At 59.9% G+C, this 23,021-nt stretch overlaps 1 protein-coding gene across 5 annotated transcripts; it reads right to left on the bottom strand.

Moving 5' to 3' along the window:
- Positions 1 to 754: 754 nt before the first annotated feature.
- LOC135292388 (protein phosphatase 1 regulatory subunit 16A-like) lies at positions 755 to 19,448 on the bottom strand. Of its 5 annotated transcripts, none has more exons than XM_064406599.1 (12): positions 19,312 to 19,448; positions 15,046 to 15,505; positions 13,018 to 13,088; positions 10,045 to 10,190; positions 8,641 to 8,744; positions 8,438 to 8,565; positions 5,627 to 5,752; positions 5,477 to 5,552; positions 5,239 to 5,382; positions 3,179 to 3,286; positions 2,911 to 3,139; positions 755 to 1,332 (listed from the first exon to the last, which is right to left on the bottom strand). In XM_064406599.1, exons 2-12 carry the CDS (start codon positions 15,299 to 15,301, stop codon positions 975 to 977), a joined length of 1,746 nt encoding a protein of 581 aa, XP_064262669.1. In that variant the 5' UTR covers positions 15,302 to 15,505; positions 19,312 to 19,448; the 3' UTR covers positions 755 to 974. The 5 variants fall into 5 exon arrangements, with proteins under 5 accessions (XP_064262669.1, XP_064262667.1, XP_064262668.1 ...); XM_064406597.1 differs by having other exon boundaries at positions 5,256 to 5,382; XM_064406598.1 differs by having other exon boundaries at positions 2,911 to 3,286.
- Positions 19,449 to 23,021: the final 3,573 nt, after the last annotated feature.

Below are 23,021 nucleotides of genomic sequence, written 5' to 3'. Positions count from 1 at the left end.
ACGAATTTTAGGGCCCTCCAAAACCCCAAACCCGAATTTAGGGGCTCCCAAAACCCCAAATGTGGATTTGGGGGATCCCAAAACTTGTAGAACCCCAAAACTTGTGGGATTTGGGGGATCCCAAAACCCCAAATAGGATTTGGGATCCCCAAAACCCCAAATGTGGATTTGGGGCCCCCAAAACTTCCCTGTAGGATTTAGGGGTTCCCCAAACCCCAAATACAAATTTGGCGGATCCCAAAACCCCAAATGTGAATTTAGGGTTCCCCAAAACCCCAAACCCGAATTTAGGGGATCCCAAAATCCCAAATACGAATTTTAGGGCCCCCCAAAACCCCAAATGTGAATTTAGGGTTCCCAAAACCCCAAATGTGGATTTGGGGTTCCCAAAACTTCCGTGTAGGGTTTGGGGCTCCCCAAAACCCCAAACCCAAATTTGGGGGATCCCAAAATCCCAAATACAAATTTTAGGGCCCCCCAAAACCCCAAATGTGGATTTAGGGTTCCCAAAACCCCAAATGTGGATTTGGGGTCCCCAAAACCCCAAATACAATTTTAGGCCCCCCCCAAACCCCCAAACCCGAATTTGGGGTCCCTCCCCTCCCCCAATCCCATTTTGGGGTCCCTCCCCTCCCCCTTTTGGGGTCTCCCCCCCCTCCCCACATTTTGGGGTCTCCCCAAACCCCAATTTCCCCTAAAAAAACCCCAAAAAACCCCAAAAACCCCAAAAAACGAAACCACGCCGACGCTCCTCTGCCAACCTTCACCCCGATTCCTTTTTTTTTTTGGGGGGACAAATTTCCACTTTTGGGGACAAAACCTCCGGTTTTGGGGACAAGGAGCCACACCGGGGGGGGGGACCCCAAAAATTTGGGGGGGGACCCCCAAAAATCGGGTCACGTGACCCCCAAAATCGGGTCACATGACCCTACAGCAGCGCTGCTTCTCCGCGGGGGCCTCGGGGGGCGGCGCCGTCAGCCGCAGCCGCGGCGTGTCCCCAAGGGTGTCCCCAAGGGTGTCCCCAATGTCCCCCGTGTCCCCAATGTCCCCAAGGTCCCCAGGGGTGTCCCCGGTGTCCCCAAGGGTGTCCCCGGTGTCCCCAGGGGTGTCCCCGATGTCCCCGAGGGTGTTTTCGGGGTGGTTTTTGGGGCGGTTTTTGGGGTTTTTGGCGGCGGCGCGGTGGCGCTTGAGGTGGGCCAGGGTGTGCGGGTGGCTTTTGTCACCCGAGGGCGCGGGGGGACAGCGAGGGGACAGCGGGGACAGCGGGGACAGCGGGGACCCATTGGGCTCAGGGGACAGCGGGGACAGCGGGGACGGCGGGGACGGCGGCTCCTGGGGGGACAAAGAGAGGGGACAATGGGGACACGCCAGGGGTTGTCACCTCCCGGGGTCACCGCTGTCACCTCCCGGGGTCACACTGGGCGTGGGTGTCCTCCCCGCTGGTGTCACCTCATGTTGTCCCCAAGGTCGCTCACCCCCCCCAATGTCCCACAATGTCACCCCACATCGTCCCCAATGTCCTCCAATGTCCCCTCAATGTCCCCCAAGGTCCCCAATGTCCCACAATGTCCCCCCAAGGTCACCCCATATCGTCCCCAAGGTCCCACAATGTCCCCAAGGTCCCCCCAAGGTCCCCAAAGTCCCACAATGTCCCCAAGGTCCCCCAATGTCCTCAAGGTCCCACAATGTCCCCAAGGTCCCACAATGTCCCCCCAAGGTCACCCCACATTGTCCCCAAGGTCCCCCAATGTCCCCAAGGTCCCCCAATGTCCCCAGGGTCCCACATTGTCCCCAGTGTCCCTCACCCCCTCAATGTCCCCAATGTCCCCAAGGTCCCACCATGTCCCCCCAGGGTCCCCCCACATTGTCCCCGATGTCCCCAGTGTCCCTCACCCCCACAATGTCCCCTGATGTCCCCAATGTCCCCCGATGTCCCCAATGTCCCCCCAAGGTCTCCCCACATTGTCCCTGATGTCCCCAAGGTCCCGTGATGTCCCCAGTGTCCCTCACCCCAATGTCCCCACACATTGTCCCCAGTGTCCCCAGTGTCCAACCCAATGCTGTCCCCAAGGTCCCCGACCCCCCACGATGTCCCCAATGTCCCCAAGGCCACTCATCCCCATTGTCCCCAATGTCCTCACGGTCCCCAACCCCCCACGATGTCCCCAGTGTCCCCCACCCCAATGTCCCCAACCCCCCCAGTGTCCCCCCACATTGTCCCCAGTGTCCCCAAGGTCCCACAGTGTCCCCAACATCACTCGCCCCTCAGTGTCCCCAGTGTCCCCCACCCTGATGTCCCCCACACGTTGTCCCCAAGGTCGCACATTGTCCCCGATGTCCCCAAGGTCCCGTGTTGTCCCCAAGGTCCCTCACGCCCAATGTCACCCCAATGTCCCCAACCCCCTCAATGTCCCCCCACATTGTCCCCAATGTCCCCAAGGTCCCCAATCCCCCAGTGTCCCCACTGTCCCCAGTGTCCCTCAGCCCTGAAGTGTCCAAAATGTCCCAAATGTCCCCAATGTCCCCACAGTGTCCCTGCTGTCCCCAATGTCCCCAATCCCCCAATCTCCCAATGTCCCCAATGTCCCCAGTGTCCCTCATCTCCAATGTCCCCAACTCCCCAGTGTCCCCAGTGTCCCCAATCCCCCAATGTCTCCAATGTCCCCCCAGTGTCCACAATGTCCCCCAATGTCCCCAATCCCCCCAATGTCCCCAATCCCCCAATGTCCCCAATCCCCCCAATGTCCCCAATCCCCCCCAATGTCCCCAATGTCCCCAATCCCCCCAATGTCCCCAATCCCCCCGATGTCCCCAATCCCCCACTGTCCCTCATCCCCAATCCCCCAATGTCCCCACTGTCCCTCATCCCCAATCCCCCCCCGTCCCCGCAGTGTCCCCGCTGTCCCTCACCCCAGCCCCGCGGTGTCCCGCTGGTGGCAGCGCCTCGGTGGCCGTGCCCTCGGTGGTGGCCGTGCCCTCGGTGGTGGCCGTGTCCTCAGCGTCAGTGCCTGTCCCCTCGGTGTTGGTGGCCGTGCCCTCGGTCCCCTCGATGTCTGTCCCCTCAGCGGTGTCGGTGGCGGTCCCCTGTGTCCCCTCGGTGCCCTCGGTGTCCCCGGTCCCCTCGGTGTCCGCGGTGTCCCCGGTGGCGGTGTCCGCGGTGTCGGTGTCCCCGGTGTCCGCGGTGTCCCCGCGCTGTCCCCAGACGATGGCCTCGATGGCCTCACGCTGCAGCTGCCGCCGGTAGCGGCTCGAGCGCTCCGAGAGGCTGCAGCGCCGCACCACGCGCCTGCCGACGGGGTTTGGGGTTTGGGGTTTGGGGGGTTTGGGGTTTGTGGGGGTTTGGGGTTATGGGGTTTGGGATTTATAGGATTTGGGGTTTGTGGGGTTTGGGGTTTGGGGTTTGTGGGGTTTGGGGTTTATAGGATTTGGGGTTTGTGGGGTTTAGGGTTTATAGGATTTGGGGTTTATAGGGTTTGGGGTTTATAGGATTTGGGGTTTATAGGATTTGGGGGATTTAGGAGATTCAGGGGATTTGGGGTTTGTGGGGTTTGGGGATTATGGGAATTCCAGGGTATGGGGGATTTTAGGGTCAGGGTTTATGGGGTTTGGGGATTGTGGGGTTTGGGAATAATGGGGTGTGGGGATTTATGGGGGCACCATGGCCAGGGGGACCCTCACCCCAGCATTTCATGGGGACTCCCGGTGCCACCCTGAGCCTCCCAGCGACCCCAGTGCCACCCTGACCCTCCCAGTGCCCCCAGTGTCACCCTGACCCTCCCAGTGCCACCCCAGTGTCACCCAGTGCCCCCAGTGGCACCCTGACCCTCCCAGTGCCCCCCTGACCCTCCCAGTGCCACCCCAGCGTGTCCCCACACTGGGTGACACACACGTGTCCCGCTGACCCTCTCAGTGCCACCCTGACCCTCCCAGTGTCACCCCAGTGTCACCCAGTGCCCCCAGTGCCACCCTGACCCTCCCAGTGTCCCCTATGCCACCCCAGTCCCCTTGCAGTGTCCCCAGTGCCACCCTGACCCTCTCAGTGTCCCCAGTGTCACCCAGTGACCCCAGTGCCACCCTGACCCTCCCAGTGCCACCCTGACCCTTCCAGTGCCCCCAGTGTCCCCCTGACCCTCCCAGTGCCACCCCAGTCCCCTCTCAGTGTCCCCAGTGTCACCCTGACCCTCCCAGTGCCACCCCAGCGTGTCCCCACACCGGGTGACACACACGTGTCCCGCTGCCCCCCTCAGTGCCCCCAGTGCCACCCCAGTGTCACCCAGTGACCTGTGCTCTCCTGACCCTCTCAGTGCCACCCTGACCCTCTCAGTGCCACCCTGACCCTCCCAGTGTCCCCCTGACGCTCTCAGTGCCAGCCCAGTCCCCTCCCAGTGACCCCAGTGTCACCCTGACCCACCCAGTGACCCCCATTGTCACCAGGGCCATGGGGACCCTCACCCAGCGACCCCAGTGCCACCCCAACGCCATCAGAGACCCCAGTGCCACCCTGACCCTCCCAGTGCCCCCAATGCCACCCTGACCCTCCCAGCATCACCCTCACACTCACAGTGCCCCCAGTGTCACCCCAATGTCACCCAGTGTCCCCAGTGCCACCCTGACCCTCCCAGTGCCACCCCAGTCCCCTCTAAGTGCCCCCAGTGTCACCCTGACCCTCTCAGTGCCACCCCAGCCCCCTCTCAGTGCCCCCAGTGTCACCCTGACCCTCTCAGTGCCCCCAGTGCCACCCTGACCCTCCCAGTGCCACCAGTGCCCCCCCAGTGTGTCCCCATGCCGGGTGACACACGCGTGTCCCGCTGACCCTCCCAGTGCCACCCCAGTCCCCTCTCAGTGCCCCCAGTGCCCCCCTGACCCTCCCAGTGCCACCCTGACCCTCCCAGTGCCCCCAATGCCACCCTGACCCTCCCAGTGCCACCCTGACCCTCCCAGTGACCCCAGTGCCACCCCAGTCCCCTCTCAGTGCCCCCAGTGTCACCGTGACCCTCCCAGTGCCACCAGTGCCCCCCCAGTGTGTCCCCATGCCGGGTGACACACGCGTGTCCCGCTGACCCTCCCAGTGCCACCCCAGTCCCCTCTCAGTGCCCCCAGTGTCCCCTGACCCTCCCAGTGCCACCCTGACCCTCCCAGTGCCACCCTGACCCTCCCAGTGGCACCCTGACCCCCCCAGCGTGTCCCCAGGCCGGGTGACACGCGTGTGACACACGTGTGACACACACACACACGCACACACACGCGTGGCTGACCCGCGGCTGCCGGCGCCGGACGCCCTGCGCTGCAGCCTCTCCCGCCCGTGCCGCGCCCTCTGCGCCGCCGCGCGCCGCTGCTGCAGCTCCAGCAGCCGGGCCCGCGCCTCCTCGTCTCCGCACACGTCTGCCACGACACCGCTGTCACCAGGTGCCACCGCGGTGCCACCGCAGTGCCACCAAAGTGCCACCAAAGTGCCACCAAATGCCACCGAACGCACCCAGCGGCGTCTCGTCCTGCAGCGACCTGGCGCCCAGGTCGGCGCCGTGAGCCACCAGCAGCTCGGCCAGCGCCACCTGCGAGGGACACGGACGGTGACGAGGGGACACGCGGGTGGCAGGGGTGTCCCCAGGGGGGGGTGGTGGCACACCTGTCCCCAGCAGGCGGCGGCGTGCAGCGGCTGCCAGCCGTCGGCGTCGCGGGCGTCGGCGCGGGCGCGGTGCCGCAGCAGCAGCTCGGCCGCCGCGCGGAACCCGTGGGCAGCGGCCACGTGCAGCTGGGGACACACGGGGACATGAGGGGACACGTGGGGACACACATGGAACCCGTGGGCAGCGGCCACGTGCAGCTGGGGACACACGGGGACATGAGGGGACATGTGGGGACACACACGGAACCCGTGGGCAGCGGCCACGTGCAGCTGGGGACACAGGGGACATGAGGGGACATGTGGGGACATGTGGGGACACGTGGGGACATGTGGGGACATGAGGGGACACACACGGAACCCGTGGGCAGCGGCCACGTGCAGCTGGGGACACGGAGGGGACATGGTGGGGACATGGTGGGGACATGGAGGGGACATGGTGGGGACATGGTGGGGACATGGTGGGGACATGGTGGGGACATGGAGGGGACATGGTGGGGACATGGTGGGGACATGGTGGGGACATGGTGGGGACACGCAGGCAGCGGCCACGTGCAGCTGGGGACACATGGAGGGGACACAGGGGACATGTGGGGACATGGTGGGGATGAGGTGGGGACATGTGGGGACACACTGGGACACGCGGTGGGGATGGGGATGGTGGCACTGGGGTGGCACTGGGGTGGGGATGGGGACGGTGGCACTGAGGTGGCACTGGGGTGGCACTGGGGTGGCACTGGGGTGGGGATGGTGGCACTGGGGTGGCACTGGGCTGGCACTGAGGTGGGGATGGGGACGGTGGCACTGGGGTGGCACTGGGGTGGCACTGGGGTGGGGATGGGGATGGTGGCACTGGGGTGGCACTGGGGTGGGGATGGGGACGGTGGCACTGAGGTGGCACTGGGGTGGCACTGGGGTGGCACTGGGGTGGGGATGGTGGCACTGGGGTGGCACTGGGCTGGCACTGAGGTGGGGATGGGGACGGTGGCACTGGGGTGGCACTGGGGTGGCACTGGGGTGGGGATGGGGATGGTGGCACTGGGGTGGCACTGGGGTGGCACTGGGGTGGGGATGGGGATGGTGGCACTGAGGTGGCACTGGGGTGGCACTGAGGGGGGCACTGGGGGAATGGAGGGACGGTGGCGGCTGGATTGGGTTTGGTGGCACCGGGGTGTGGGGACACTCAAACAGTGACACCAGTGCCACCCAGTGACCCCAGTGCCACCCAGTGTCACCCAGTGCCACCCAGTGCCACCCTGACCCTCCTGGTGCCACCCTGACCCTCACAGCGTCACCATGGCCATGGGGACACTCAAACAGTGACCCCAGTGCCACCCAGTGACCCCAGTGCCACCCAGTGTCACCCTGACCCTCCCGGTGTCACCCTGACCCTCCCGGTGTCACCATGGCCATGGGGACCCTCACCCAGTGACCCCAGTGTCACCCAGTGACCCCAGTGCCACCCAGTGACCCCAGTGTCACCCAGTGCCACCCTGACCCTGCCAGTGTCACCATGGCCACGTGGACCCTCACCCAGTGACCCCAGTGCCACCCGGCCCACACCTCCTCCCTGTCCCCCGCTGTCCCCACACCCCAGGGTGTCCCCGTGTCCCCACACTGTCCCCGTGTCCCCCCTCACCAGGGTGTCCCCGTGTCCCCGCACTGTCCCCATGTCCTCACGCTGTCCCCGTGTCCCCCCGCACCAGGGTGTCCTCATGTCCCCATGGTGTCCTCACGCCCCAGGGTGGCCCTGTGTCCCCACACTGTCCCCATGTCCCCAATCACCAGGGTGTCCCCGTGTCCCCTCGGTGTCCCCCCTCACCAGGGTGGCCCCGTGTCCCCTCAGTGTCCCCCTCACCAGGGTGTCCCCGTGTCCCCACACTGTCCCCACTCACCAGGGTGGCCCTGTGTCCCCGCACTGTCCCCATGTCCCCAGTCACCAGGGTGTCCCCGTGTCCCCTCGGTGTCCCCCCTCACCAGGGTGGCCCCGTGTCCCCTCAGTGTCCCCCTCACCAGGGTGTCCCCGTGTCCCCACACTGTCCCCACTCACCAGGGTGGCCCTGTGTCCCCGCACTGTCCCCATGTCCCCAGTCACCAGGGTGTCCCCGTGTCCCCTCCATGTCCCCCCTCACCAGGGTGGCCCTGTGTCCCTGTGCTGTCCCCGTGTCCCCTCGGTGTCCCCCTCACCAGGGTGTCCCCTCGGTGTCCCCCCTCACCAGGGTGTCCCCGTGTCCCCTCGGTGTCCCCCTCACCAGGGTGGCCCCGCAGTGTCCCCCTCACCAGGGTGTCCCCGTGTCCCCACAGTGTCCCCGTGTCCCCTCGGTGTCCCCTCGGTGTCCCCCTCACCAGGGTGGCCCCGCAGTGTCCCCTTGGCGTGTCCAGCGGCGCACCGTGCCGCAGCAGCTGCCGGATCTCGCGCAGCATGGCGCGCTCCGTGTCCCCTCACTGTCCCCATGTCCCCGTGCTGTCCCCGTGTCCCCTCGGTGTCCCCCTCACCAGGGTGTCCCCTCGGTGTCCCCCCTCACCAGGGTGGCCCTGTGTCCCCACACTGTCCCTGTGTCCCCCCTCACCAGGGTGTCCCCGTGTCCCCACAGTGTCCCCGTGTCCCCTCGGTGTCCCCTCGGTGTCCCCCTCACCAGGGTGGCCCCACAGTGTCCCCGTGTCCCCTCAGTGTCCCCCCTCACCAGGGTGGCCCCGCAGTGTCCCCGTGTCCCCGCAGTGTCCCCCTCACCAGGGTGGCCCTGTGTCCCCGTGCTGTCCCCGTGTCCCCTCGGTGTCCCCCTCACCAGGGTGTCCCCTCGGTGTCCCCCTCACCAGGGTGGCCCCGCAGTGTCCCCTTGGTGTGTCCAGCGGCGCGCCGTGCCGCAGCAGCTGCCGGATCTCGCGCAGCATGGCGCGCTCCGTGGCCGCCCGCGCCTCCTCGATGCGCTCCTGGGTGATGCCTGCGGGGGACACGGCGGTGACGCGGTGCCACCGGGGGCCGTGCCACCCCCCTCGGTGTCACCGAGAGCGCTCACCCCGCTGCGCCATGGCGCTCTCCAGGCACTCCAGCGTGGCCTCGTCCTCGCACAGGTCGTAGGGCATGTCCCCGTCCGAGTTCAGCGCCAGCAGGTCCGCGCCGCTGCGGGGACAGCGCCACGTCACCGGGGTGGCACCGGGGTGGCACTGAGGTGGCACTGGGGTGGCACTGAGGTGGTGGCACGGGGGGAATGGGAGGGGTTGGGGTGACAGGGGTTTGGGGGTGGTTGGTGGCACCTGGATTGGCTTTGGTGGCACCACAGTGATGGGGACACTCACCCAGTGACCCCCAGTGCCACCCGCTGACCCCCGGTGTCACCCTGACCCTGCCAGTGCCACCATGGCCATGGGGACACTCACACAGTGACCCCGGTGCCACCCTGACCCTGCCAGTGCCACCATGGCCATGGGGACACTCACCCGGTGACCCCCAGTGCCACCCTGACGCTCCCAGTGCCACCCTGGCCATGGGGACCCTCACCCCAAATGGAGTCACCTCCAGTGACCCCAGTGTCACCCTGATTCCCTCCCAGTGACCCCAGTGTCACCCGGTGACCCCCAGTGCCACCCTGACCCTGCCAGTGACCCCAGTGCCACCCTGACGCTCCCAGTGCCACCCTGGCCATGGGGACCCTCATCCAGTGTCACCCAGTGTCACCCAATGACCCCCAGTGCCACCCTGACGCTCCCAGTGCCACCCTGGCCATGGGGACCCTCATCCAGTGTCACCCAGTGTCCCCAGTGTCACTCTGACCACCCCAGTGACCCCGGTGCCAGCCTGCCCATCCCGCTGTCCCCTCGGTGTCCCCCCAGTGTCCCCAGTGTCCCCCCAGTGTCCCCCCAGTGTCCCCTCGGTGTCCCCGTGCGGTGTCCCCGCTGTCCCCTCACTGTCCTCCCCCGGGTGTCCCCCCTCGCTGTCCCCCCTCAGTGTCCCCTCGCTGTCCCCTGGGTGTCCCCTCAGTGTCCCCAGTGTCCCTGCACTGTCCCCCTGGGTGTCCCCTCGCTGTCTCCCCTGGGTGTCCCCTGGGTGTCCCCCCTCAGTGTCCCCTCGCAGTGTCCCCCCCGCGCAGTGTCCCCTTGCTGTCCCCCCTCGCAGTGTCCCCTGGGTGTCCCCTCAGTGTCCCCCCTGGGTGTCCCCCCGCTGTCCCCTCGCTGTCCCCCCCCCGGGTATCCCCTGTCCCCCCCGGGTGTCCCCTGTCCCCCCTCCCCGGGTGTCCCCCGCTGTCCCCTCCCCGGTGTCCCCTGTCCCCCCGGGTGTCCCCTGTCCCCCCCGGTGTCCCCTGGGTGTCCCCCCGGGTGTCCCCTGTCCCCCCCGGTGTCCCCTGGGTGTCCCCCCGGGTGTCCCCTGTCCCTCCCGGGTGTCCCCAGTGTCCCCCCCCGGTGTCCCCCCGGTGTCCCGGTACCGCTGCAGCAGCAGCTGCGCCAGGCGCAGGTGGCCGCAGGTGGCGGCGGCGTGCAGCGGCGTCCAGAGCTCCGCGTCCCGCGCGTCCACCGCCGCGCCCGCCTCCAGCAGCAGCCGCGCCAGCGCCAGAGAGCCGTCGATGCAGCTCTGGGAATGGTGGGGGGAATGGGAATGGGAATGGAATTCGGAATGGGAATGGGATTGGGAATGGTGGGAATGGGAATGGGAATAATGGGAATGGGAGTAATGGGATGTGGAGTAATGGGACTGGGGTTTCATGGTCCAGCAGCAGCCGCACCAGCGCCAGAGAGCCGTCGATGCAGCTCTGGGAATGGTGGGGGGAATGGGAATGGGAATGGAATTCGGAATGGGAATGGGATTGGGAATGGTGGGAATGGGAATGGGAATAATGGGAATGGGAGTAATGGGATGTGGAGTAATGGGACTGGGGTTTCATGGTCCAGCAGCAGCCGCGCCAGCGCCAGAGAGCTGTCGATGCAGCTCTGGGAATGGTGGGGGGGAATGGGAATGGAATGGGAATGGAATGGGAATGGGGAATGGGAATGGAATGGGAATGGGGAATGGGAATGGGAATGGGAATGGGAATGGGAATGGTGGGAATGCGAGTAATGGGATGTGGAGTAATGGGATTGGGGTTTCATGCTCCAGCAGCAGCCGCGCCAGCGGCACCGAGCCGTCGATGCAGCTCTGGGAATTGTGGGGGGGGAATGATGGGAATGGAATGGGAATGGAATGGGAATGGAATGGGAATGGGGAATGGGAATGGGAATGGTGGGAATGGGAGTAATGGGATGTGGAGTAATGGGACTGGGGTTTCATGCTCCAGCAGCAGCCGCGCCACGGGCACCGAGCCATCAATGCAGCTCTGGGAATGGTGGGGGGGAATGGGAATGGTGGGAATGGGAATGGGATTGGGAATGGGAATGGGGAATGGGAATGGGGAATGGGGATGGGAATGGTGGGAATGGGAATGGGATTGGGAATGGGAATGGGAATGGGATTGGGAATGGGAATGGGAATGGTGGGAATGGGAATGGTGGGAATAATGGGATTGGGAATGGGAATAATGGGAATGGGAATGGTGGGAATAATGGGATGTGGAGTAATGGGATTTCATGCTCCAGCAGCAGCCGTGCCACCGCCAGAGAGCCGTCGATGCAGCTCTGGGGATGGTGGTGGGAATGGGAATGGCATTGGGAATGGGAATGGCATTGGGAATGATTGGGAATAATGGGAATGGGATTGGGAATGGGAATAATGGGATTGGGAATGATTGGGATTGGGTTTGGGACTGGGAATGGAATTGGTGGGAATGGATTGGGAATGGTGGGACTGGGAATGGGAACGATGGGATCAGGAACGGTGGGATCGGGATCAGGATGGGGATCGGGATGGGGATCGGGACGGGATCGGGATGGGGATCGGGATGGGGATCGGGATGGGATCGGGATGGGGATCGGGACGGGATCGGGATTGGGATTGGGATGGGGATCGGGGTGGGGATCGGGATGGGATCGGGATGGGATTGGGATCGGGGTGGGATCGGGATGGGATCGGGATGGGATCGGGATTGGGATGGGGATCGGGGTGGGATTGATGGCGCTGGGCTGTGGGAGGCCGATGGGATGGGATGGGATGGGATGGGATGGGATGGGATGGGATGGGAAGGATGCGGGAAACGGGATCCTGGGATTTGGGATCAGCGGGATCTGGGAAGGGAAGGGCCTGGAGCTGGGACGGGAAAGATTTGGGGTTACTGGGATAGGGGGGGATCCGGGATCACCGGGAACGGGACACGGAAAAGGGGCGGAGCGGGAAAGCGGGGCCGGGATCAGCGGCTGATCTGGGATTTGGGATGGGCCTGGATTTGGGATCACTGGGATTTGGGATCACCGGGATCTGGGATGGGAAATGCCTGGATTCGGGATCAATGGAATTTGGGATGGGAGGGGCCTGGATTTGGGATCACTGGGATCTGGGATGGGAAATGTCTGGATTCGGGATCAATGGAATTTGGGATGGAATGGGCCTGGATTTGGGATCACCGGGATTTGGGATCACTGGGATTTGGGATCACAAATTAATGGGATGAGATTGACCTGGATTTGGGATCATCGGGAACTGGGTCAATGGATGGAGCTGGGGTGGAAAACACCTGGATTTGGGATCACCAATTCATGGGACGGGACGGGCCTGGATTTGGGATCACAGGGATTTGGGATCACAGGGATTTGGGATCACAAATTCATGGGATGGGAAATGCCTGGATTTGGGATGACCGGGATGTGGGAATGACCGGGATTTGGGATGGGAAATGCCTGGATTTGGGATGACCGGGATTTGGGATGGGAAATGCCTGGATTTAGGATGACCGGGATTTGGGATGACCGGGATTTGGGATCACTGGGATCTGGGATGGGAAATGCCTGGATTTGGGATCACCGGAATTTGGGACGGGAAGGACCTGGATTTGGGATGACCGGGATCTGGGAATGACCTGGATTTGGGATGATCGGGATCTGGGAATGACCTGGATTTGGGATGACCGGGATTTGGGAATGACCTGGATTTGGGATGACCGGGATTTGGGATGGGAAATGCCTGGATTTGGGATGGGAAATGCCTGGATTTGGGATGACCGGGATTTGGGATGGGAAATGCCTGGATTTGGGATGACCGGGATTTGGGATGGGAAATGCCTGGATTTGGGATGGGAAATGCCTGGATTTGGGATGGGAAATGCCTGGATTTGGGATGGGAAATGCCTGGATTTGGGATGACCGGGGTCTGGGACCAATGGGTGGAGCTGGGATGGAGAAGCCCCAAATCCGGGACATCGGCGTCAGCTCGCGGCACGGAATGGACCCGGATCCCCCGGGATCCCGGGAAGGACCCGGCTCCGGAGCTCCGGGAATTCTGGGAATCCCGGGAATCCCGGGAATTCTGGGAATACCTGGTGCAGCGCCGTCAGCCCGTCCTCGTTGCACAGGTCGGGGCTCATCCCGCTCTCCAGGAACTGCCGGACTGCGGAGGAACGGGAATAACGGGAATTCCGGGAATAACGGGAATCCCAACGGAACCACCGGGAATGCCGGGGGAACCATGGAGGATCCCAGTGGCAATTCCAAGGAATCCAGTGGAACAACCAAGGATCCCAATGGAACCATCAAGAATCCCAAAGACATTCCCAAGGATCCCAAAGGAACCGTGACCACCCCAACGACTCCTCAAGGATCCCAACGGCAATTCCAAGGATTCCAAGGTCAATTCCAAGGATCCCGAAGCCATTCCTCCAGGATCCCAATGACGCCACGACCACCCCAACGGCAATTCCAAGGATCCCAAGGCCAATTCCAAGGATCCCAAGGTCAATTCCAAGGATCCCAAGGTCAATTCCAAGGATCCCAAGGTCAATTCCAAGCATCCCAGTGGAACCATCACCATCCCAACGACTCCTCAAGGATCTCAAGGTCAATTCCAAGGATCTCAAGGTCAATTCCAAGGATCCCAAGGTCAATTCCAAGGATCCCAACAACAATTCCAAGCATCCCAGTGGAACCACGACCACCCCAACGACTCCTCCAAGGATCCCAAGGTCAATTCCAAGGATCCCGAAGCCATTCCCAAGGATCCCAATGACGCCACGACCACCCCAACGGCAATTCCAAGGATCCAACGGCAATTCCAAGGATCCCAACGGCAATTCCAAGGATTCCGACGACGCCACGACCACCCCAACGACTCCTCAAGGATCCCAATGGCAATTCCAAGGATCCCAAGGTCAATTCCAAGCATCCCAGTGGAACCATCACCATCCCAACGACTCCTCCAAGGATCCCAAGATCAATTCCAAGGATTCTGACAGCGATTCCAAGGATCCCATCGACACCACAACCATCCCAACGACTCTTCCAAGGATCCCAAGGTCAATTCCAAGGATCCCGAACACATTCCCAAGGATCCCATCGACACCACGACCACCCCAACGACTCCTCCAAGGATCCCAACAGCGATTCCAAGGATTCCGATGGCGATTCCAAGGATCCCAAAGGAACCGTGACTACGCCAATGACTCTTCCAAGGATCCCAAGGTCAATTCCAAGGATCCCAAAGCCATTCCCAAGGATCCCAAAGGAACCGTGACCACCCCAACGACTCCTCAAGGATCCCAAGGCAAATTCCAAGGATCCCAAGGTCAATTCCAAGGATCCCAACGGCAATTCCAAGGATCCCAAAGCCATTCCCAAGGATCCCAGTGGAACCACGACCACCCCAACGACTCCTCCAAGGATCCCAATGGCAATTCCAAGGATCCAAAGTCAATTCCAAGGATCCCGAAGCCATTCCCAAGGATCCCGAAGGAGCCACCACCACCCCAATGACTCCTCCAAGGATCCCAAGGTCAATTCCAAGGATCCCGAAGCCATTCCCAAGGATCCCAATGACGCCACGACCACCCCAACGGCAATTCCAAGGATCCAACGGCGATTCCAAGGATCCTGAAGCCATTCCCAAGGATTCCGACGACACCACGACCACCCCAACGACTCCTCCAAGGATCCCAATGGCAATTCCAAGGATCCCAAGGTCAATTCCAAGGATCCCAATGGCAATTCCAAGGATCCCAAGGTCAATTCCAAGGATCCCAATGGCAATTCCAAGGATCCCGAAGCCATTCCCAAGGATCCCAATGGAACCATCACCATCCCAACGACTCCTCAAGGATCCCAACGGCAATTCCAAGGATCCCAAGGTCAATTCCAAGGATCCCGAAGCCATTCCCAAGGATCCCAAAGGAACCACCACCACCCCAACGACCCCCCCAGGACCCCAAGGTCAATTCCAAGGATCCAAGGTCAATTCCAAGGATCCCGAAGCCATTCCCAAGGATCCCAACGACGCCACCACCACCCCAACGACCCCCCCAGGACCCCACCCTCATCCCCCAAAACCAGCCCCGGGAACGCCCCCAGCCCCGCACCTTCCTCGACGTCGTGCCGCCCGGCCGCCTCCAGCAGCCGCACGCTGGCCGGGAACGTCACCCTCTTCCTCCTCCTCGTCCTCCTCCTCCTCCTCCTCTCGGCCGCCGCGTTGGGCGTCGCCGGCGCCTCCCTCTCGGCCTGGGCCCATCTCTTCAGCTGCTGGGCGCGGCGTTTCTGGGCGCGCCGGAGCCGCTCCGGCGCGCTGAGCCGGGAGAGCGCCGCCATCTCGGCCAGCAGCTCCTGGTGCTCGGCCATCGTGGGGAGACGGCGGCGAGATGTGGCATCACCGTCACCGCCGCCGCCGCGAGGGGTTTTATCCTCTTAGCCTCGAGGTTCTGGAGACGGGAAGAGGTTGGGGAGCATCTCCCGAGGGTGGGTGGGGAAATTCCAGGAATTTTGGGATTATCCTGGTTTTTTTTCCAACTTTTAGGAGGTCCAAGATGGTCGTGGAGATGGATCCTGAGGAGAAGAACAAAAAACGGGGAGTTTGATCCGAGTCCAGCTCGTTAAATCCCAGCTCAGCTCGTTAATCCCAGTCCAGCTCGTTAATCCCAGCCCAGCTCGTTAATCCCAGTCCAGCTCGTTAATCCAAACCCAGCTCGTTAATCCCAGCCCAGCTCGTTAATCCCAGTCCAGATCGTTAATCCCAGCCCAGCTCATTAATCCAAACCCAGCTCGTTAATCCCAGCCCAGCTCGTTAATCCCAGCCCGGCTCGTTAATCCCAGCCCAGCTCGTTAAATCCAAACCCAGCTCGTTAATCCCAGCCCAGCTCGTTAATCCCAGCCCAGCTCGTTAATCCCAGCCCAGCTCGTTAATCCAAACCCAGCTCGTTAATCCCAGCCCGGCTCGTTAATGCCAGCCCAGCTTGTTAATCCCAGCCCAGCTCGTTAATCCCAGCCCAGCTCGTTAATCCCAGCCCAGCTCGTTAATCCAAACCCAGCTCGTTAATCCCAGCCCGGCTCATTAATGCCAGCCCAGCTCGTTAATCCCGGCCCAGCTCGTTAATCCCAGCCCAGCTCGTTAAATCCAAACCCAGCTCGTTAATCCCAGCCCAGCTCGTTAATCCCAGCCCAGCTCGTTAATCCAAACCCAGCTCGTTAATCCCAGCCCAGCTCGTTAATCCCAGCCCGGCTCGTTAATCCAAACCCAGCTCGTTAATCCCAGCCCGGCTCGTTAATCCAAACCCAGCTCGTTAATCCCAGCCCGGCTCGTTAAATCCAAACCCAGCTCGTTAATCCCAGCCCAGCTCGTTAAATCCAAACCCAGCTCGTTAATCCCGGCCCTGCTCGTTAATCCAAACCCAGCTTGTTAATCACAGCCCAGCTCGTTAATCCCAGCCCGGCTCGTTAATCCCAGCCCGGCTCGTTAATCCCAGCCCAGCTCATTAATCCCAGCCCAGCTCGTTAATCCCAGCCCAGCTCATTAATCCCAGCCCAGCTCGTTAATCCCAGCCCAGCTCGTTAATCCCAGCCCAGCTCGTTAATCCAAACCCAGCTCGTTAATCCCAGCCCAGCTCGTTAATCCAAACCCAGCTCGTTAATCCCAGCCCGGCTCGTTAATCCCAGCCCAGCTCGTTAATCCCAGCCCAGCTCGTTAATCCCAGCCCGGCTCGTTAATCCCAGCCCAGCTCGTTAATCCCAGCCCAGCTCGTTAATCCCAGATCAGCTCATTAAATCCCAGCCCGGCTCGTTAATCCCAGCCCGGCTCGTTAATCCCAGCCCAGCTCGTTAATCCCAGCCCAGCTCATTAAATCCCAGCCCGGCTCGTTAATCCCAGCCCGGCTCGTTAATCCCAGCCCGGCTCGTTAATCCCAGCCCGGCTCGTTAATCCCAGCCCAGCTCGTTAATCCCAGCCCGGCTCGTTAATCCCAGCCCAGCTCGTTAATCCCAGCCCAGCTCGTTAATCCCAGCCCAGCTCGTTAATCCCAGCCCGGCTCGTTAATCCCAGCCCGGCTCGTTAATCCCAGCCCGGCTCGTTAATCCCAGCCCAGCTCGTTAATCCCAGCCCGGCTCGTTAATCCCAGCCCAGCTCGTTAATCCCAGCCCAGCTCGTTAATCCCAGCCCAGCTCGTTAATCCCAGCCCAGCTCGTTAATCCCAGCCCGGCTCGTTAATCCAAACCCAGCTCGTTAATCCCAGCCCGGCTCGTTAAATCCAAACCCAGCTCGTTAATCCCAGCCCAACTCGTTAAAAAATGGAAATTTTTTGTATTTTTGGTTTTTCTGAGCCAGGATTGGTCTCAAATCCAAGCAGAACCCCAAAATAAATTGAATTTTTTTGGTTTATTTGGTTTTTTTTGAATGGATCACCAGGAATGGATCCCAGAGGAGAAAAGTTTTGGGAATTCTGGAGGGAAAAGGGAGCAGGAATTGGGATTTGGTTCAAAAGCGTTCATAAAACAGCCCCAAAATTCCTCAAATATCCCAAAAATTCCCCAAAATAACCCCAAAATTCCCTGAAATTCCCCAAAATTCCATCAAAAAACCCAAAAATTCCTTCAAAAAACCCCAAAATTCCTAAAAACAACTCCAAAATTGCTCAAATACCCCAAAAATTTGCCAAAAAAGCCCCCAAATTCCCTGAAATTCCACAAAAAAACCCCAAAATTCTCCCAAAAAACCCAAAATTCCCTCAAATGTACCAAAAATTCCTCAAAAAATCCCAAAATGCCTCAAAAGAGCCCCAAAATTCCCTGAAATTGCCCAAAATTCCACAAAACAGCCCCAAAATTCCCTGAAATTCCCCAAAATTCCACAAAACTGCCCCAAAATTCCCTGAAATTCCCCAAAATTCCACAAAACAGCCCCAAAATTCCCTGAAATTCCCCAAAATTCCTCAAAACAGCCCCAAAATTCCCTGAAATTCCACAAAAAACCCCCAAAATTCTCCCAAAAACCCCAAAATTCCCTCAAATGTACCAAAAATTCCTCAAAAATTCCCAAAATGCCTCAAAAGAGCCCCAAAATTCCCTGAAATTGCCCAAATTTCCTCAAATGTCCCCAAAATTCGTTTAAATTCCCCAAAAGAGCTCCAAAATTCCCTGAAAAACCCCAAAATGCCTCCAAAAAGCCCCAAAAATCCCAGAAATGCCCCCAAAAATCCCAAAATTCCCCAAAAAAACCACAAAATTCTTCAAAAAAGCCCCAAACCCCCAAATTTCCGCAAAACAGCCCCAAAAGGGCCCCAAAATTCCTCAAAACAACTGCAAAATTCCTCAAATATCCCAAAAATTCCTCAAAAAACCCAAGAATTCCTCCAAAAAGCCCAAAAATTCCTCAAAAAACCCCCCAAAATTCCCCAAAAAAGCCCCAAAATTCACCAAAAACCTTTAAAATTCCCCCAAAAAAACCCAAAAATCCCCAAAATTCCCCAAAAAAGCCCCAAAATTCCTCAAAAAACCCCAAAATTCCCCCAAAAAACCCCAAAATTCCTCAAAAAAACCCGAAAATCCCCTGAATGTCCCCAAGGCCACCCCCAATGTCCCCAAGGTCCCCTCAAGGATCTCAATTTGTCCCCAGATCCCCCCTGAATGTCCCCAAAGCCACCCCAAAGGGACCCCGGTGTCCCCAAGGCCACCCCTCAACGTCCCCAAGACCCTCCTGAGGGGACCCCAATGTCCCCAAGGCCACCCCAATGTCCCCAAGGTCCCCTCAAATCCCTGAACTTGTCCCCAAATCCCCCCTCAAGGGGATCCTGGTGTCCCCAAGGCCACTCCAATGTCCCCAAGGCCCCCTCAAGGGAACCCCGATGTCCCCAAGGTCACCCCAATGTCCCCAAGGCCACCCCAATGTCCCCAAGGTCCCCTCAAGGGTCTCAACTTGTCCCCAAGACCCCCCTGAGGGGACCCCAATGTCCCCAAGGCCACCCCAATGTCCCCAAAGTCCCCTCAATGTCCCCAAAACCTCCCTGAGTTGACCCCCACTGTCCCCCAGACCCCCCTCAATGGCACCCCAATGTCCCCAGGGCCACCCCGATGTCCCCAGGGCCACCCCGATGTCCCCAAGGTCCCCTCAAGGGGACCCCGATGTCCCCAAGGCCACCCCAATGTCCCCAAGGTCCCCTCAAGGGGACCCCGATGTCCCCAAGGTCCCCCTAATGTCCCCAAGGCCCCCCCGCTGTCCCCCGGCTCCCCTCACGATTCCCGCCCTGTCCCCTCAGGCCTCCCCTCACGGCGCCGCCATTTTGTCCGGCCCCTTCCCTCTGCCCCCTTCCCCCCGCCTCCCCCTCGCCCGCCGCGGCCCCGCCGCGCCCCCGGCCGGCCCTCACCGGCCGCTGTCGCCTCGCTGTCCCCGGTTTGTCCCCGGTTTGTCCCCGGTTTGTCCCCTCGGTGTCGCCGCCGCTCCCTCGGGCCGCGCCCGCCGCCGCTCCAGGCGGGGCCGTCGCCATGGCGACCGCGCCGCTTCCGGTCACGCCGGAAGTGAGGGAGAGGAAACCCGGAAGTGGAGAGACGCGCTCAAGATGGCGGCGGGGCGGGGCGCGGCGCCCCCTGGCGGGCGGGAGGGGATGACAAGGAAGGAAATTTGGGGATTTTTGGGGAAATTTGGGGATTTTTGGGGGGTTGGGATCCCAAACCCGATTCCAAACCCTTTAACCTCCCAAAATCCCTGAATTCGCCCAAATCCCAAACCCCCAGAATCCCAAATCCCTGAACTCCAAACCCCAAATCCCTGAATTCCCCCAAATCCCCATTCTCAAACCCCAAACCCCAAATCCCAAACTCCAAATCCCAAATCCCTGAACTCCAAACCCCAAATCCCTGAACTCCCCAAATCCCAACCCCCAGATTCTTGAACTCCCCAAAACCCCAAACCCCAAATATCTGTGTTCCCCCAAATCCCAAACCTCAAATCCCTGAATTCCCCCAAATCCCAAATCCCAAACTCCAAATCCCAAATCCCTGAAATCCCAAATTCCGTCCCTGAAATCCCAAAACCCCAAACCCCAAATCCCAAAAACCCCAAAAACCCCAAACCCCAAATCCCTGAAATCCCAAATCCCTGAACCCCAATTGATGGACTGGGACAAACTGGGACAAACTGGGATGGACTGGGAACAAAGTGGGAGGGACTGGGACCAAACTGGGATGGACTGGGACAGACTGGGAGGGACTGGGATGGACTGGGATCAAACTGGGATGGACTGGGAGCAAACTGGGATGGACTGGGATCAAACTGGGATGGACTGGGAGCAAACTGGGAGGGACTGGGATCAAACTGGGATGGACTGGGACAAACTGGGAGGGACTGGGAACAAAGTGGGAGGGACTGGGATCAAACTGGGATGGACTGGGAGCAAACTGGGATGGACTGGGACAAACTGGGATGGACTGGGACAAACTGGGAGGGACTGGGACCAAACTGGGAGGGACTGGGACCAAACTGGGAGGGACTGGGATCAAACTGGGACAAACCGGTTCCAAACTGGTGCAAACTGGTCGCGTTTATTGGAAGGGGAGGGGACACAAAACTGGGCGTGGCCACGCGAATGACGTCACCACTCCCATATATGGTCATGGGAAACCCAATGACGTCACCACTCCCATATATGGACTTGGGGAACCCGATGACGTCACCACTCCCATATATGGACTTGGGGAACCCAATGACGTCACCACTCCCATATATGGACTTGGGGAACCCGATGACGTCACCCCTCCCCAATGGCCACAAACGCCCCCAAATTTGGGGCGGTTTTTTTTTGGGGGGAACCCCAAATTTTGGGGGTGCTTGGACACGATTTTAGGGGGGACCCCCCAAAAATTTGGGGTGCCCCCATGACGTCATCAGCCCGAAATTTGGGGGGGTTCAGACGGATTTTGGGGGTGACACCCCCAAATTTTGACTTTTTTGGACGGTGACACCCTAAAATTTTGTCCTCAAGGTTGGGGGTGACCCCGAAAATTTGGGGGGGGTGCCCCTATGACGTCATCACCCCCAAATTTTGGGGGGGTTGAACTCAATTTTTGGGGTGTCACCCTCCAAAACTGTCACAATTTGGGGGTTTTTACCCTCAAGATTTACTCCAAACCCCACAAATCTGCCCCACACCCCCCAAAATTTGGGGGGTGATGACGTCATAGGGGCACCCCAAAAATTTGGGAGTCACCTGAAACCCGAAGGGCAAAATTTTGGGGTGTCACAGCCCGAAAAGATCGAAATTTTGGGCGGTTTTCTCTCAAAATTGAGCCTAAACCCCCCAAAATTTCATCAAAACCCCTCAAATTTTTGGGGTGATGACGTCATAGGAACACCCCTAAATTTTTGGGGTCACCTGAAACCCGAAGGGCAAAATTTTGGGGTGCTAACCCCCAAAAATATCAAAATTGGAGGGTGTGACACCCCAAAAATTACCCCAAAAACCCCCAAAATGGCTTCAAGACACCCCACAATTTTGGGGTGATGACGTCATAGAGACACCCCAAAATGTGGGGGGAGTTGAACTCAATTTTTGGGGTGTCACTGTCCAAAAATATCAAAATTTGGGGGGTTTTCTCTCAAAATTGACTCTAAATTCCTCAAAATTTCACCAAAACCCCCCAAATTTTGGGGCTGATGACGTCATAGGGGCACCCCCAAATTTTTGGGGTCACCTGAAACCCTTAAGGACAAAATTTTGGGGCCTCACCGTCCGAAAATGCCAAAATTTGGGGGTTTTTTTTCCCTCAAAATCTACTCTAAACCCCCCAAACTTGCTTGAAAATCCCCGAATTTAGGGGGTGATGACGTCATAGGGGTACCCCAAAATTTGGGGGGGAGTTGACCTCAATTTTTGGGGTGTCACTGTCCAAAAATATCAAAATTTGGGGGGTTTTCTCTCAAAATTCACTCTAAACCCCCCAAAACTACTCCAAAACCCCCAATTTTGGGGGGTGATGACGTCATAGGAACACCCCTTAATTTTTGGGGCCACCTGAAACCCTTAAGGGCAAAATTTTGGGGTCTCAGTGTCCAAAAACATCAAAATTTTGGGCTTTTTTCCCTCAAAATCGAGCCTAAATTCCTCAAAATTTCCCCAAAACCCCCAAAATTCGGGGGTGATGACGTCATAGGGGCACCCCAAAAACTTGTGAGTCATGTGAAACCCTAAGGACAAAATTTCGGGGTCTCACCGTCCAAAAATATCAAAATTTTGGGTTTTTTTTCCCTGAAAATTCACTCTAAACCCCCGAAAATTTCACCAAAACCCCCCAAATTTTGGGGGTGATGACGTCACAGCGCCCCCCAAACTCCGGGGCGCCCCCCGTGACGTCATCACCCGCGGATGGCGATGTCCCCGGGGTGGCTCAGCCAGACGTCGAAGACGCTTTTGTTGGGCGGGGGGACAATGGGGGTCGGACCCCCCCCCAAACCCCCCAAACCCCCCAAATCCCCCCTGGGGACCCCCAAAAAATTTTGGGGGGGCCGCGGCCGAGCGGGGGGCGCCCCCCAGGGCGGCGTTGGGCGCCACCCCCGCGCTGTAGGACGTGGGCAGCTGCCCCCACAGCTGGGCGCCGTTTTGGGGCGGAACCCCCCAAATTTTGGGGTCCCCCTCGGGGGGGCTCTCCCGGAGCAGGGCGTCGATGGAGAAGCTGGAATTTGGGGGGGGCGGTGGGGGAGGGGTGGGGGGGGGGGTAGGGGCACCCCGCGATGACGAAGGGCGCCAGGTCGGGGAGCAGCGGGGCGGCCGCGCCGTGGCCGCGCGCCACCGCCGTGTTCTGCAGCCGCAGCGCCGCCGGCGGGATGCGCGACACGTCCACCGTCCAGAAATTGCCCTTGGAGTGCGGCTTGGAGGGGTCCTTCAGCACCTGGGCGGGGGGGGAATGGGGGGGAACCCGGAAATTTGGGGTGAGAAAAGGTAAAAACCCCAAAAAACCCATTAAATATCATTAAAAACAAAAAAAACAAACAAACAAAACAAAAAAAAAAAAAACAACAAAAAACCCCATAAGGAACCTCAAAAAACCCCAGAAGAAACCCTAAAAAATCCTGGGAGAAACC

This window comes from Passer domesticus, unplaced genomic scaffold, assembly GCF_036417665.1.
Source record: "Passer domesticus isolate bPasDom1 unplaced genomic scaffold, bPasDom1.hap1 HAP1_SCAFFOLD_329, whole genome shotgun sequence".
Classification (NCBI taxonomy): Eukaryota; Metazoa; Chordata; class Aves; order Passeriformes; family Passeridae; genus Passer; species Passer domesticus.
Note: the sequence above shows the minus strand (reverse complement) of the source record. Positions and strands in the feature narration are given on the sequence as shown.

Coding starts and splice junctions, on each gene's coding strand:
- LOC135292388 (XM_064406596.1), bottom strand. CDS start 15,301: ATGGCCGAGCACCAGGAGCTGCTGGCCGAGATGGCGGCGCTCTCCCGG. Junction 8,745..10,044: donor GCGCAGCTGCTGCTGCAGCG/GTACCGGGACAC, acceptor CTGTCCCCGCAG/CGGCGCGGACCTGCTGGCGC. Junction 3,287..5,255: donor TCCGGCGCCGGCAGCCGCGG/GTCAGCCACGCG, acceptor CCCCGTCGGCAG/GCGCGTGGTGCGGCGCTGCA.